Below are 12,741 nucleotides of genomic sequence, written 5' to 3'. Positions count from 1 at the left end.
TTTTTGGCCTGTGATAGGAGGACTAGGAGTCCTGGGTGGCAGCTTCCTGGGTTATCAGCACTCTGGAATGGGAACTGGGACCCCAGAAGGCACTGAAAACAGCCCCAAGGAAGTGGCTACTGTCGGACTGGGTGGACTTAGTGGGTTTAAAGAGGAGTCTCATGGTTGTGTGAAAATGGCACTGAAAAAAATCCAATAACCTAAAGGCAGGCAAGCAGGAGGGTTGGTCCTTTCATCTAAGGATCAGGGGAAGATATCACCGTCACTGGGAAACAGAGAGGGAGCAGTACAGCTCCTGAGGGCATTCCTTTGAGTGTTTCTCTAAAGCCAACATAGGGGCAGCTGCCTAAGGCAGCAATCAGGGTTCTGCTTTGCTTCATCTTGAGTTCCCACAACTAGAGATGGCTTTCCTCAGACTTGAGATAAAGATTTTTGTGCTCCCATCTCTTTTCTTTTCTATGGAATTCTCTCCACCAGCCCTTCTTCTCACCACACATCTTCTGGGTAACCAGGGGCACCTATACACTTTACCCGCCCCGCCCTGACTCCCAATCCCAATACAAACATGGCTCCAGGAAAAGAAGTGATTCAAACACTTCAGCAGCCTAAACAAACTCCTTCACAAACTGGCTTCTAACTACCCTTGCAACCTCATTTTCCACCACTCCCCTCTTTTTTCCAGCAATAGGCAGTGTGACACAGTGAATGAGCACAGATTTGTGTCCATATTTACCTGGTATGGAATTCTGGCTCTGCCATTTCCTAACTTTGGAACCTTGGGCCAAGTCATTTTTTTCTCTGAACCTCAATTTTCACATCTGAAAAATGGGGAAAAGTCCTCATAACAGAGGGCCTAAAGCATATAAATATATGATTTAAAGTCATATAAACCAGGAGAACAGACCATCTTCTCTCAGTTCCCTTTTTAACTCTGAATGACCTACGAAATTTATAAAAAGTTTTAAATCCTCTGGACATGTGGTAGGCATGTGACAGGGGCAACAGGTGAGTTTTCAAATGCTAACTGTTAATTAGTGCCTTGAGGAATCGTAATGTCATGTTCTTACCACTATATGAACAAGAACAATTTTTGTTGGCTCACAAATCTATTTAGTATCACACAAGGAAGCCACTTAAAACTCAATAACCGCGTTACCTGAAGCCCTAAGGTCTGCTTTTGAAAATATGCTGCATTTAAGTTGGAGCTTCCAAAGACATGGTAGTGAACATACACCACTGATACCTGGACTAACAAGCAAGTTTGGCCTTGGAGTACAAAACGAATCAGTGAAAGGCTAACAAAGTTTTGCTGAGAGAACACACTGGTCATAGCAAACACTCTTCCAACAACACAAGAGATGACTCTGCATGTTGACATCACCAAATGGTCAATACTGAAATCAGATTGATTATACTCTTTGCAGCCACATATGGAGAAGCTCTATACATTCTGCAACAACAAGACCTGGAGCTGACTGTGGCTCAGATCATGAGCTCCTTATTGCAAAATTCAAACTTAAATTGAAGAAAGTAGGGGAAACCACTAAGCCATTCAAGTATGACCTAAATCGAATCCCTTATGATTATACAGTGGAGGTGACGATTAGATTCAAGAGATGAGATCTGGTAGACAAGAGTGCCTGAAGAACTATGGACGGAGGTTCATAACCTTGTATGGGAGGTGGTGACCAAAACCATCTGAAACAAAAAGAAATGCAAGAAGGCAAAGTGGTTGTCTGAGGAGGCCTTAAAAATAGCTGAGAATGGAAGAGAAGCAAAAGGCAAAGAAGAAAGGGAAAGACATATCCAACTGAATGCAGAGTTCCAGAGAATAGAGAGGAGAGATAAGAAAGCCTTCTTTTTTTTTTTTTTTTAAGAAAGCCTTCTTAAGTGAACAATGCCAAGAAACAGAGGAGAACAATAGAATGGGAAACACTAGATTCTCTTCAAGAAACTTGGAAATACCAAAGGAACATTTCATGAAAAGATGGGCACCATAAGTAACAAATGGCAAGGATCTAACAGAAGCAGAAGAGATTAAGAGATGGCAAGAATACACAGAAGAACCATATAGAAAAGGTCTTAATGACCTGGATAATCACAGTGGTATGGTCACTCATCTAGAGGCAGACATACTGGAGTACAAAGTCAAGTGGGCCTTAGGAAGCATCACTATGAACAAAGCTAGTGGAGGTGATGGAATGCCAGCTGAGCTATTTCAAATCCTAAAAGATGATGCTGTTAAAGTGCTGCACTCAATATACCAGCAATTTTTTAAAACTCAGCTGTGGCCACAGGACTGGAAAAGTTCCGTTTTCATTCCAATCCCAAAGAAAGACAATGTCAAAGAATGTTCAAACTATTATACAATTGTGCTCATTTCACATGCTAGCAAGTTAATGCTCAAAATTCTTCAAGCTAGGCTTCAACAGTACATGAACCATGAATTTCCAGATGTTCAAGCTGGATTTAGGAAAGTCAGAGGAACCAGAGATCAAATTCCCAACATCCATTGGATCATAGAAACAGCCAGAGAATTTCAGAAAAACATCTGCTTCATTGATTATGCTAAAGCCTTTGACTGTGTGGATCACAACAAACTGGAAGATTCTTTAAGAGATGGTAATACTAAGACCACATTACTTGTCTCCTCAGAAACTTGTATGCAGGTGAAGAAGCAACAGTTAGAACCGGACATGGAACAATGGACTGGTTCAAAATTGGGAAAGGAGTATGTCAAGGCCGTATATTGTCACCCTGCTTATTTAACTTATATGCACAGTACATGTTACATGTACAGTAGATATTCCAGATGTTTAAGGTGGATTTAGAAAAGGCAGAGGAACCTGAGATCAAATTGCCAACATCCGATGGATCATTGAAAAAGCAAGACAGTTCCAGAAAGACATCTATTTTTGCTTTATTGACTACACTAAAGCCTTTGAGTGTGGATCACAACCAACTGTGGAACATCCTTAAAGAGATGGGAATACCAGATCATCTGACCTGCCTCCTAAGAAATCTGTATTCAGGTCAAGAAGCAACAGTTAGAACTGGACATGGAACAGAAGACTTGTTCCAAATCGGAAAAGGAGTACGTCAAGGCTGGATATTGTCACCCTGCTTATTTAACTTATATGCAGAGTACATCATGCAAAATGCTGGGCTGGATGAAGCGCAAGCTGGAATCAAAATTGCTGGGAGAAATATCAATAACCTCAGATATGCAGATGACATGACCCTTATGGTAGAAAGCAAAGAACCAAAGAGCCTCTTGATGAAAGTGAAAGAGGCAAGTGAATAAGTTGGCTTAAAACTCAACATTCAAAAAACAAAGATCATGGCATCTGGTCCCATCACTTCATGGTTAATAGATGGGGAAAACATGGAAACAGTGACAGGTTTTATTTTCTTGGGCTCCAAAATCACTGCAGATGGTGACTGCAGCCATGAAATTTAACGATGCTTGCTCCTTGGAAGCAAAGCTATGACCAATCTAGACAGCATATTTAAAAGCAGAGACATTACTTTGCCAACAAAGGTCCGTCTAGTCAAGGCTATGCTTTTTCCAGTAGTCATGTATGGATGTGAGAGTTGGACCATAAAGAAAACTGAGTGGTAAAGAATTGATGCTTTCGAACTGTGGGGCAGGAGAAGACTCTTGAGAGTCCCTTGGACAGCAAGGAGCTCAAACTAATCAATCCTAAAGGAAACAATCCCTGAATATTCTTCATTGGAAGGACTGATGCTGAAGCTGAAGCTACAATACTTTGGCCACCTGATGTGGTAAGCCAACTCATTGGGAAAGACCCTGATGTTGGGAAAGATAGACAGCAGGAGGAAAAGGGTGCGACAGAGGATGAGATAGTTGGATGGCATCACTGGCTAAGTGAACATGAGTTTGAGTAAACTCCAGGGGACGGTGAAGGACAGGGAAGGCTGGGGTGCTGCAGGCCATGGGGTCACAAAGGGTTGGACACGACTTAGTGATTTAACAGCAACAATACACCACATCACTACTTCTTTTCTTTTTAAATTTATTTATTTGGCTGCATGAGGTCTTAATTGCAGCTTGTGGGATCTTATTCCCTGACCAGGGTTTGAAACTGAATCTCCTGCATTGGAAGCACAGAGTCTTAGCCACTGGACCACCAGAGAAGTCTCACTGCTTATTTCTTAAATGAGACTTTTGGCTAGAAAAAGTCTAGCCACCTCTTCGCCGTAAATTTAAATTAGGAGTGAAGGAAGTTACATGGCTCAAAATAGCCTGGAGTTAAAACTCCCCTCCAGGTCCTCCCCACCATTCTATGCAAAACAAAGGACTCTCTCACCTGAAGAAAAAAATGGACATTAAGGTTGATTACTCCCAGCTCCTCGCCTGTCCAGCCTCTGGTCAATCTCCAAAATTCCTTGCCCCAGCCATTTAAGAGATAACTACTCCGAACAACCTTGGAGAACAGGCCCCCTTAAGACAGTAACTTTCCACATATACATGCCCATATATACTTACTCTTTTCCTGGATAAGTGCAGCAGCTGGCTAATCTGACTCCTGCCCCTTCTCTCCTCATTAAAGGTGATTGTTCCTGTAAGAAGTGCCAGTCTCCTTCTTTTTCTGAACCTCGCCTTCTCTAACCCCCTTACCCTACAACGAGGTCTATGCCTCCTGCTGCTGCTGCTAAGTCGCTTCTGTCGTGTCCGACTCTGTGCGACCCCATAGACGGCAGCCCACCAAGCTGCCCCGTCCCTGGGATTCTCCAGGCAAGAACACTGGAGTGGGTTGCCATTTCCTTCTCCAGTGCATGGAAGTGAAAAGTGAAAGTGAAGTCGCTCAGTCGTGTCCAACTCTTAGCGACCCCATGGACTGCAGCCTACAAGGCTCCTCCGTCCATGGGATTTTCCAGGCAAGAGTACTGGAGTCGGGTGCCATTGCCTTCTCCGCTATACCTCCTAGGGTGTTTGAATTTAAAGCACGCTCAGCGTCGGACATCGCCCAACAGGGAAAGGAGGATATTTGGGGACGCTGTGGAGGAGCTTTCTAGGGGCCATTAAAAAGATTAAGATCCTTTGAGACAGTCTACCCCACTCACAAGGATATCACACCCACACCCACACCCACACCCACACACACACACACACACATGAATCTGCCGCAGCATGATTTGGATTGGATTGAAATGCAAAACAAAAAGACGCAATCCAGCCCGCGCCACTGCGCTGGCGACCGCCTCTAACCCACCTCCCCGGCCCGAGCCTGCGTATACGCAGGCGCGCGACCTTCGTGGGCGGGGCTCAGGCGGTGGCGCCAGAGCATGATATAGCGGATTGGCCGCCGGGACGTCGACGGTTGACCCGGCCCCGCCTCCATTCGCCTGGCGCATGTGCAGGGCGGAAACGAGGGAAATTCAATCCCCGGCCGAGAGGAAACTCTCTGAGGCGTCATGGAGGTGTCCCGAGGATTTGCGGAAGCTGGGGCCTTAAGCCCGGAGCAGGCTGCCAGTTACCTGAGGTATGTCTGGGACGATGGGCGGGTCTGGTTCACCGGCCCTGGCCGGGAGTGGGGATGAAGGTCCCTTGGACTCCCCCAGGGGCCCAAAGTGCTGACAAGGGCGCGCGCGAGACGCGCGCCATTGTCCTCCGAAGAGGGAGTGGGAATATCTGCAGATTTCTAAATCCTGGGGAGCCCCCGATGCCGGGTCAAATAACTCTCCCGTATGTACTCGATTGAAGAGCCAGAACTTCAATCGATCCAGGCTTTCTCGGGTCTTCAGCTTTCAAAATTACTATTTTGAAATCCATTTTATTTCAATACATAAAAAGTGATACATTATGGTATTGTTCTTACTAAATTTAAATATTTTACTTTTATAATTTAATGTATCGTTTTCAGTCAGGGTTGAGCACTCACCTTTCTGTTTGGAAATAGTTAAAAAATTTTTTTGAAATGTAACATATTAAAGATATAAAATTCACATTATATGTAGTAAAATATTTTCCCTTTTTATTTTTTCAACGATTTTTGTGCATGTTGTGCGTTAATATACAAACATACACATTAATTTTAACATCCCCCCCCACAAAAAAAAGCTTTTCTTGGGTCTTTCCAGTCTACCAAGCTCCAGGCCTAGGGGATACAGAGGAGTAAAACACTGGTCCTGCCCCCAAATTGCTTATACTCTAGTGGTGGAAAGAGATAGGTAAACCACAATTGGTATATTGCTTGATAAATGTGTGGGGAATGGCCAACTACAAGGGTCAGTGGGCTGAGGGAAGGGCTCACAGGAGACTTTCGTGTTAAGAAAGGAATGTTCCTTCACCAGATGGCTAAGGATGGGGAAATGAACATTTAAATGTTTTAAAAAATTGTTATAAAATAGAACATAAAATTTAACATCTTAGCCGTTATTTTTTTTAATTTATTTTTTATTAAAGTATAGTTGATTTACAATATGTTAATTTCTGCTTTACAGGAAAGTGATTGATTTATACACGTTTATTTTTAGGATTTAAAAACTTTTTAATTCAAGTATTGTTGATTTACAACGTCATGTTGATTTACAACATCATGTTACTATAGTTTCAGGTATACTTTTTCATATTTTTTTCCATTATGGTTTATCATAGGATATTGAATATGGTTCCCTGTGCTATATACCTTGTTTATCCATTCTATATATAATAGCTTGCATCTGCTAATTGCAAACTCCAAAACCCATGGTGTAGGAGCACAGAAGGGGTGGGGCTCAGGGCACAGGCAGCCACTGAAGTGGCTTGTTTCCATGGAGAGAGGGGTGCAAGAAGGTTACTTCGAGGCCAGGTAGAGACTGCAAGGTCGATGAAGGACTGTGTGTTCTGGGTGAGTGGCCGTGTGTCACTTTGCTCATCCACTGTGCAGCAGCAGCTGGCAACTTCAGGAGAGCCCCGTCCTCCTTCAGTGTGCCTCAGGCATCCTTTACTGAGAAAGCTTAGCATCATGCTGGCTGTAGAGGAGAGATGGTTAAAGGAGTTCTGTCATAGAGCAGGTATTGAGGGGTAAATTTGGAACTGAGACGCGATAAATGATGACTGACAGAGTTATCTGACTTCTATTTATCTATGACCCACCCTCTCTCCCATGTCACTCACTGTCTGTCACTCTCTCTCTTTGTGACCCACTTGCTTGTCCTCTATGTTCTCTTGCTGTCACCCATCTGTTCTTTCTCTATGTCACCCACTTTCTTCTGCTATTTAATTTCTATTTCATTTCTACTATTTCTTCTGTTTCATTCTACTCCCATTGCTTTTGTCAAGGTCACCAATGACTTTCATATAGCTAAATCTAATGGTCAGTTCATAATCCTCCTCTTCCTTTGCCTACCAGTAGTACTTGACAGAGTAGAGCAGTTCTCCACAAAATGCTAGATCCATTTGGCCACCGGGGCCCCTCAATCTCCTGACTTGAGGTCGCAAAGAGTGTCTGACTCTTTTCGACCTCATGGATTGGGGTCCGCGAGGCTCCTCTGTCCATGGGATTTTCCAGGCAAGAATACTGGAGTGGGTTCCCATTCCCTTCTCCAGGGGATCTTCCCGACCCAGCCACTAGGGAAACTATATATATACACACACACACACATAATATATAGTGCATGTTTGAAAGTTGCTAAGAGAGTAAATCTTTAAAATTCTTAAAAGTTCTCATCACAAAAAAGTCTATAATTATGTGTGGTGACAGATGGTAACTAGACCTATTGTGATCATTTCACAGTACATATAAATATCAAGTCATTAGGTTGTACACCTGAAACTAATACAATGCCGTTTGTTGATTATATCTCAATAAAAATTAAAAAAAAAAAAAACTATTCTAGAGCCAAAACAAAAAGATTTAAGGTTCAGTGTTTTTGTCAAGAATTCTTCATAGGTAAGGTCATGTACTTCATATTGCAACATATCAGGAAGTATACACTGTCTGATTTTTCTACTTTTAGTAATTTTATGGTTGATCAGTGAGTTCAGGTAGTCATAGGCAGATCACTCCTTTGCAAGGCTTCATTTCCCCCCTTGTGATGAATAAATAATATGTCAGGGATACTTTAGCATCCTATGAATACCCACTTCCCCATCAGCCTTTCATCCATTGATAATCATTACCATCAATAATATCATTATTATCAATACCTAAATCAGTTATTTCATTAGGTATTACAAGTGGTGGTTTTCTAATTTCACCATTCTTTCTGTATTAATTAGCTGGAATTCTTCTTTCTGTTAATGTTGGAATGCCATTTTTTAAAATTGTACTCCTTTCTTTGGTGATCCTATTCAGGTTCTTGGTTTTAAATTTCATCTTAAAAAAACACTTATTTTTGGGTGCAGTGGGTCTTCATTGCCACATACAGGCTTCCTCTAGTTGTGGCAGATGGGGGCTACTCTTCATTGCCTTGTATGGACTTCTCGTTGTGGTGGCTTCTCTTGTTCTCTTCTCTTGAGGGAGCACGGACTCTGCAGCATGGGCATTTCAGTAGTTGTGGCATGTGGGCTCAGTAGTTGTGGCTCATGGGCTTAGTTTCTATGTGGCGTGTGGGATCTTCCCAGACTGGGGATTGAACTTGTGTCCCCTGTATTGAAAGGCGGACTCCCAACCACTGGACCACCAGGGAAGTCCCTAAATCCTGTCTTTATGTTGTGAATTTTCACATTTTTGTCTTTAGTCCTGACCTATTCTGAACGCTAGACTCCTGTATCCAGATACTTAGTCTGTATCTCTACTTGATAATAGACATACCAAACTTAACTTGTCCAAAAGCAGAGGACAGATCTTGAAAAATAACAAAATTGGAGGACTCACTGTACCTGATTTCAAAACTAACTACAAAGCTATGGTAGTCAGGATACATATATAAGTATAAACATAGAGATAAATGGAATAGAACTGAAGAGTCTAGACTCTTCTTTCCTGTAACAACATAAAGCACCCATTTTTTGTTGTCGTTTAGTCACTAAGTTGTGTCTGACTCTTGTGACCCCATGGACTGTAACCTGCCAGGCTCCTCTGTCCATAGTATTTCCCAGGCAAGAATAGCTAAAGTACCCATACTTCAGGTATTTACTAGGTGTAGGGGATTATAGTTGCTATAGTGTTTTGTTTCGGGTTTGTTTTTTTTTTTTTTTTGATCTGTTCAGCAGGCTTTCATATCCACCCTCTTCTGGTGATCTTATCCTTTGGCCACTAGGGTGGGCAAGATAATAGTTTTTAACATTCTTGTTCTGAAATATAAGACATATATAAGAAAATGTAAATATTCAATGTAATGAATTATCATTGTAACTACTACCTAGGTCATGGTTTGTTTTTAGATTTATATTCTTGTCTTAATGGAAAGTCTTATCTGTTTGTACACTGAGGTGGCCTGAAGGTTAACTGAAGGCACACTTGAGGGTTTGTTCAGATTTTGGGTTAATTGCTTGCTTGAAGCCCCAGAGTTTTGCACTCCAGTGTCGTAGTTAACCAGATAACCTTGGGCTGAAAGATCGAGGGCTGGAGGTACCAAAGTTCTTTTCTACCATAAAAGAACTTAATATTGTTCCTGGAGAATTTTTCATTTTTAGTTAGACTTTATCCCAAAGGGCCAGTCAGGATGTTAACCACCAAATGCTCCCCCGAATAATGAAACTTTTTCCTGCTGAAGAGTATTAGTTGGTATAATCTATCTGAATGCCAAAGCACATCCTCTATGTCAAAACTTTTTTTGGTTTTGGCATAATTATTAATTAGCTGCTTTTTCTGGAGTAATTAGGAGCAGATTCAGCTGCTTTCTGATGGCATGTTGTTAACATGTAAGAGATGTTATCTTCCTGTTTTTTTCTGTTAGAAGGTATTTGTCCAGTTCAACCAAAATTTTCAGGTCTTAAGTTACAAAGAAGGTGGCAGATCCCTGTCTGCCTTTGAAACAGGCCTTGCTCTTCTTACCTCCTTATATTCTCTTTCTGACAGGGTTCAGAGGACCTGAAAGAGCACTAAGAACCTTGGATCTCTTTTGGTCCATTTGGTTTGGTCCAGATAGTTCTTGTCTAGATTCCCAAGCCAGTGACACAGATAATAAATACTACAGAAAGCCTTACACTGTTTTAGGTAATAGGGGGAAACAGAGTACATATATGGACAATGTGAAAAGCTTGTGTAGGGTCTTATCCTCAGAGCCCTAGGCTTACCATTTGGGGGTAGGGGTGGGGGAAAGCATTTGGAGAAGGGATACAGCCAAAGTTGATGGTACTTTTTCTTTCTAAGATAAACCAGGAGTCATGAACTGGCAGTCCATGAGCCACATTCACAGATAAATTTTATTTGTCTGACCCAGCATTTTAAACATGTATGCATTAGTTACTATTTAAAAATCAGAATTCACATAAAAATTAGAATTTCCAACTGTCTTTCAACTATCAGAAGATCTTGGCAACTCTGGACTCTTTTTTTTTTTTTTTTTTTAACTTTTTTCCTATTTTTTTAAAATAAATTTTTAATTTTTAAATCTTAGTTTACTACATTCTTTTTAAACTAGTTTCTCATTGGTTTGTTTTATTTTTACAAACCCTTGGAGGGCTGAGTTTCAATAGATTGCAGGGAGGTAGCTGCTCTGCTGTGTATGAAACCCAGACCTGGAGGCAGGTCCTCTATGAAAGGTTTAACACCAGTTTCCACAGGGGTGAAATGATGGGGAAGTGATGCGCGAGGGGATGGCCACCTTTCCAGCTGCACCCCGTGTCCCAGGATGATGGGCTTTCCATATTGGACCCCGGTCCCAACATGCGGCAGGGCTGCCCCGCCAAGCCCTGAGAACCCTGGGCTCTTATTCCTGTGTTGGAATTACCATCCAGAGATGAATTACAGCTTGCCTCCTTTACATGGGGCATATTCCTCAGTGTTGCTTTCAATATAGCAGCTTCACACCTCTGTTACTTGCTTTGTCCCTATAGGTCTTTGCTCTATGATCTCTATACGTTGGGTGTATTCGGCAAGGACCAAACCTGATGAGTTAAAATAGAATTCTGTAAGGTTTGAGGCCCACTGCTCTTCATCCCAGAGAAAGCAATGGCAACCCACTTGAGTATTATCTGGAAAATCCCATAGACAGAGGAGCCTGGTGGGCTGCAGTCCATGGGGTCGCAAAGCGTCGGACACGACTGAGCGACTTCACTTTCACTTTTCACTTTCCTGCATTGGAGAAGGAAATGGCAACCCACTCCAGTGTTCTTGCCTGGAGATTCCCAGGGACAGAGGAGCCTGGTGGGCTGCCGTCTATGGGGTCGCACAGAGTCAGACACAACTGAAGCGATTTAGCAGCAGCAGCAGCAGCACTTCATCCCTGAGCCCCTTTCTTACATGCTTTAATAGCCCTCTGTACTTTTCCTTCACAGCCATTACAACAGTTTGTAGCTACTTATGTGATTCTTTGATAAATGTCAGTCTCCTGTACCATGAGCTGCACGAAGGCAGAGACCTGTTTTGTTCTTACCTGTATCTCCAGTGTTTAGCACAATGTTTGACATGTGATAAGAATCTGCCTGCAATGCAGAAGACCTGGGTTCAGTCTCTTGGTTGGGAAGATCCCCTGGAGGAGGACATGGCAACCCACTCCAGTATTCTTGCCTGGAGAACCCCATGGAGCCTGGTGGACTACAGTCCATGGGGTTGCAAAGAGTCAGACATGACTGAGCAACTAAGCACAGCACAGCAAATGCTTAATACAAATTTGATGAAGTGAATGTTGCGTAGCTTACTTTGGTTGGTCAAATATCCTCCAATGACAGTGGTTACAATTTCACCAGTGGAGAACCCGTATACATTGGGTGATTATCACGGGAATATTCTGAGAGAGAGCTTACTGAGGATTGGTGCCTCCGTGCTACCTGTGCTAGTTCAGTTGGCGCTCAGTCGTGTCTGACCCCTTGCAATCCCATGGACTACAGCACACCAGGCTTCCCTGCCCATCACCAACTCCCGGAACCTACTCACACTCATGTCTGTCGCATCAGTGATGCCATCCAATCATCGCATCCTCTTTCGTCCCCTTCTCCTCCCACCTTCAATCTTTTCCAATGAGGGTCTTTTCCAGTCAGTCAGTTCTTCACATCAAGGTGGCTAAAGTATTGGAGTTTTAGCTTCAGCATCAGTCCTTCCAATGAATATTCAGGACTGATTTCCTTTAGGATGGACTGGTTGGATCTCCTTGCAGTCCAAGGGACTCTCAAGAGTCTTCTCCAACACCATGGTTCAAAAGCATCAATTCTTTGATGCTCAGCTTTCTTTATAGTCCAACTCTCACATCCATACATGTCTACTAGAAAAATCTGTGCTAATTCAGAAGCAATTATGTCTCAGGATCTAAGCTTCTGCTGGACCTTATAGCTAAGCTCAGGTTCCTCCATTAAGATCTCTAGTAGCCTGAGGTTTCAGCTACCTGAACAAGGCTGTTTTTAAATAAGGCTGCTTATAAAAGCATTTTAATTGTGTTAATGTTGAAGTGACTTTCTCTGAATTCTGCTTTATATCCTGTCTTGAAGGCAGTGGTTTTCAAACCTCCAGGTCTTAGATGGTCAGTCAGATTATAGTCTGCTAGTGAAGTTTTTGGAGAGTTGCAAACTCCTGGAAAGACAAAAGACTGCCCACTGTATCTGAAAGTTGTTTAACTTTCTGAGTATCCTGATCTCACCATTGCATACCTTTGGTGAACATATACCAAATGCCTCCTGTGGACCAGCTCAAT

At 42.6% G+C, this 12,741-nt stretch overlaps 1 protein-coding gene across 2 annotated transcripts in view; it reads left to right on the top strand.

Annotated features, from left to right (window-relative positions):
* The first annotated feature begins 5,392 nt into the window (after positions 1-5,392).
* Positions 5,393-12,741, top strand: part of ERCC6L (ERCC excision repair 6 like, spindle assembly checkpoint helicase) — a 29,579-nt gene continuing 22,230 nt past the window's right edge. The window contains exon 1 of one of the 2 annotated variants that reach the window (XM_027533557.1): positions 5,393-5,507. In XM_027533557.1, the coding sequence (XP_027389358.1) occupies positions 5,440-5,507 (68 nt within the window). In that variant the 5' untranslated portion in view covers positions 5,393-5,439. The remainder of the gene's footprint in view (positions 5,508-12,741) is intronic. The other variant, XM_027533558.1, reaches the window with a different exon arrangement.

The sequence above is a fragment of the Bos indicus x Bos taurus genome, chromosome X (genome assembly GCF_003369695.1).
Source record: "Bos indicus x Bos taurus breed Angus x Brahman F1 hybrid chromosome X, Bos_hybrid_MaternalHap_v2.0, whole genome shotgun sequence".
NCBI classification, from domain to species: Eukaryota; Metazoa; Chordata; class Mammalia; order Artiodactyla; family Bovidae; genus Bos; species Bos indicus x Bos taurus.
The sequence above is the reverse complement of the archived record's forward strand: the minus strand, read 5'-3'. Positions and strand labels throughout refer to the sequence as shown.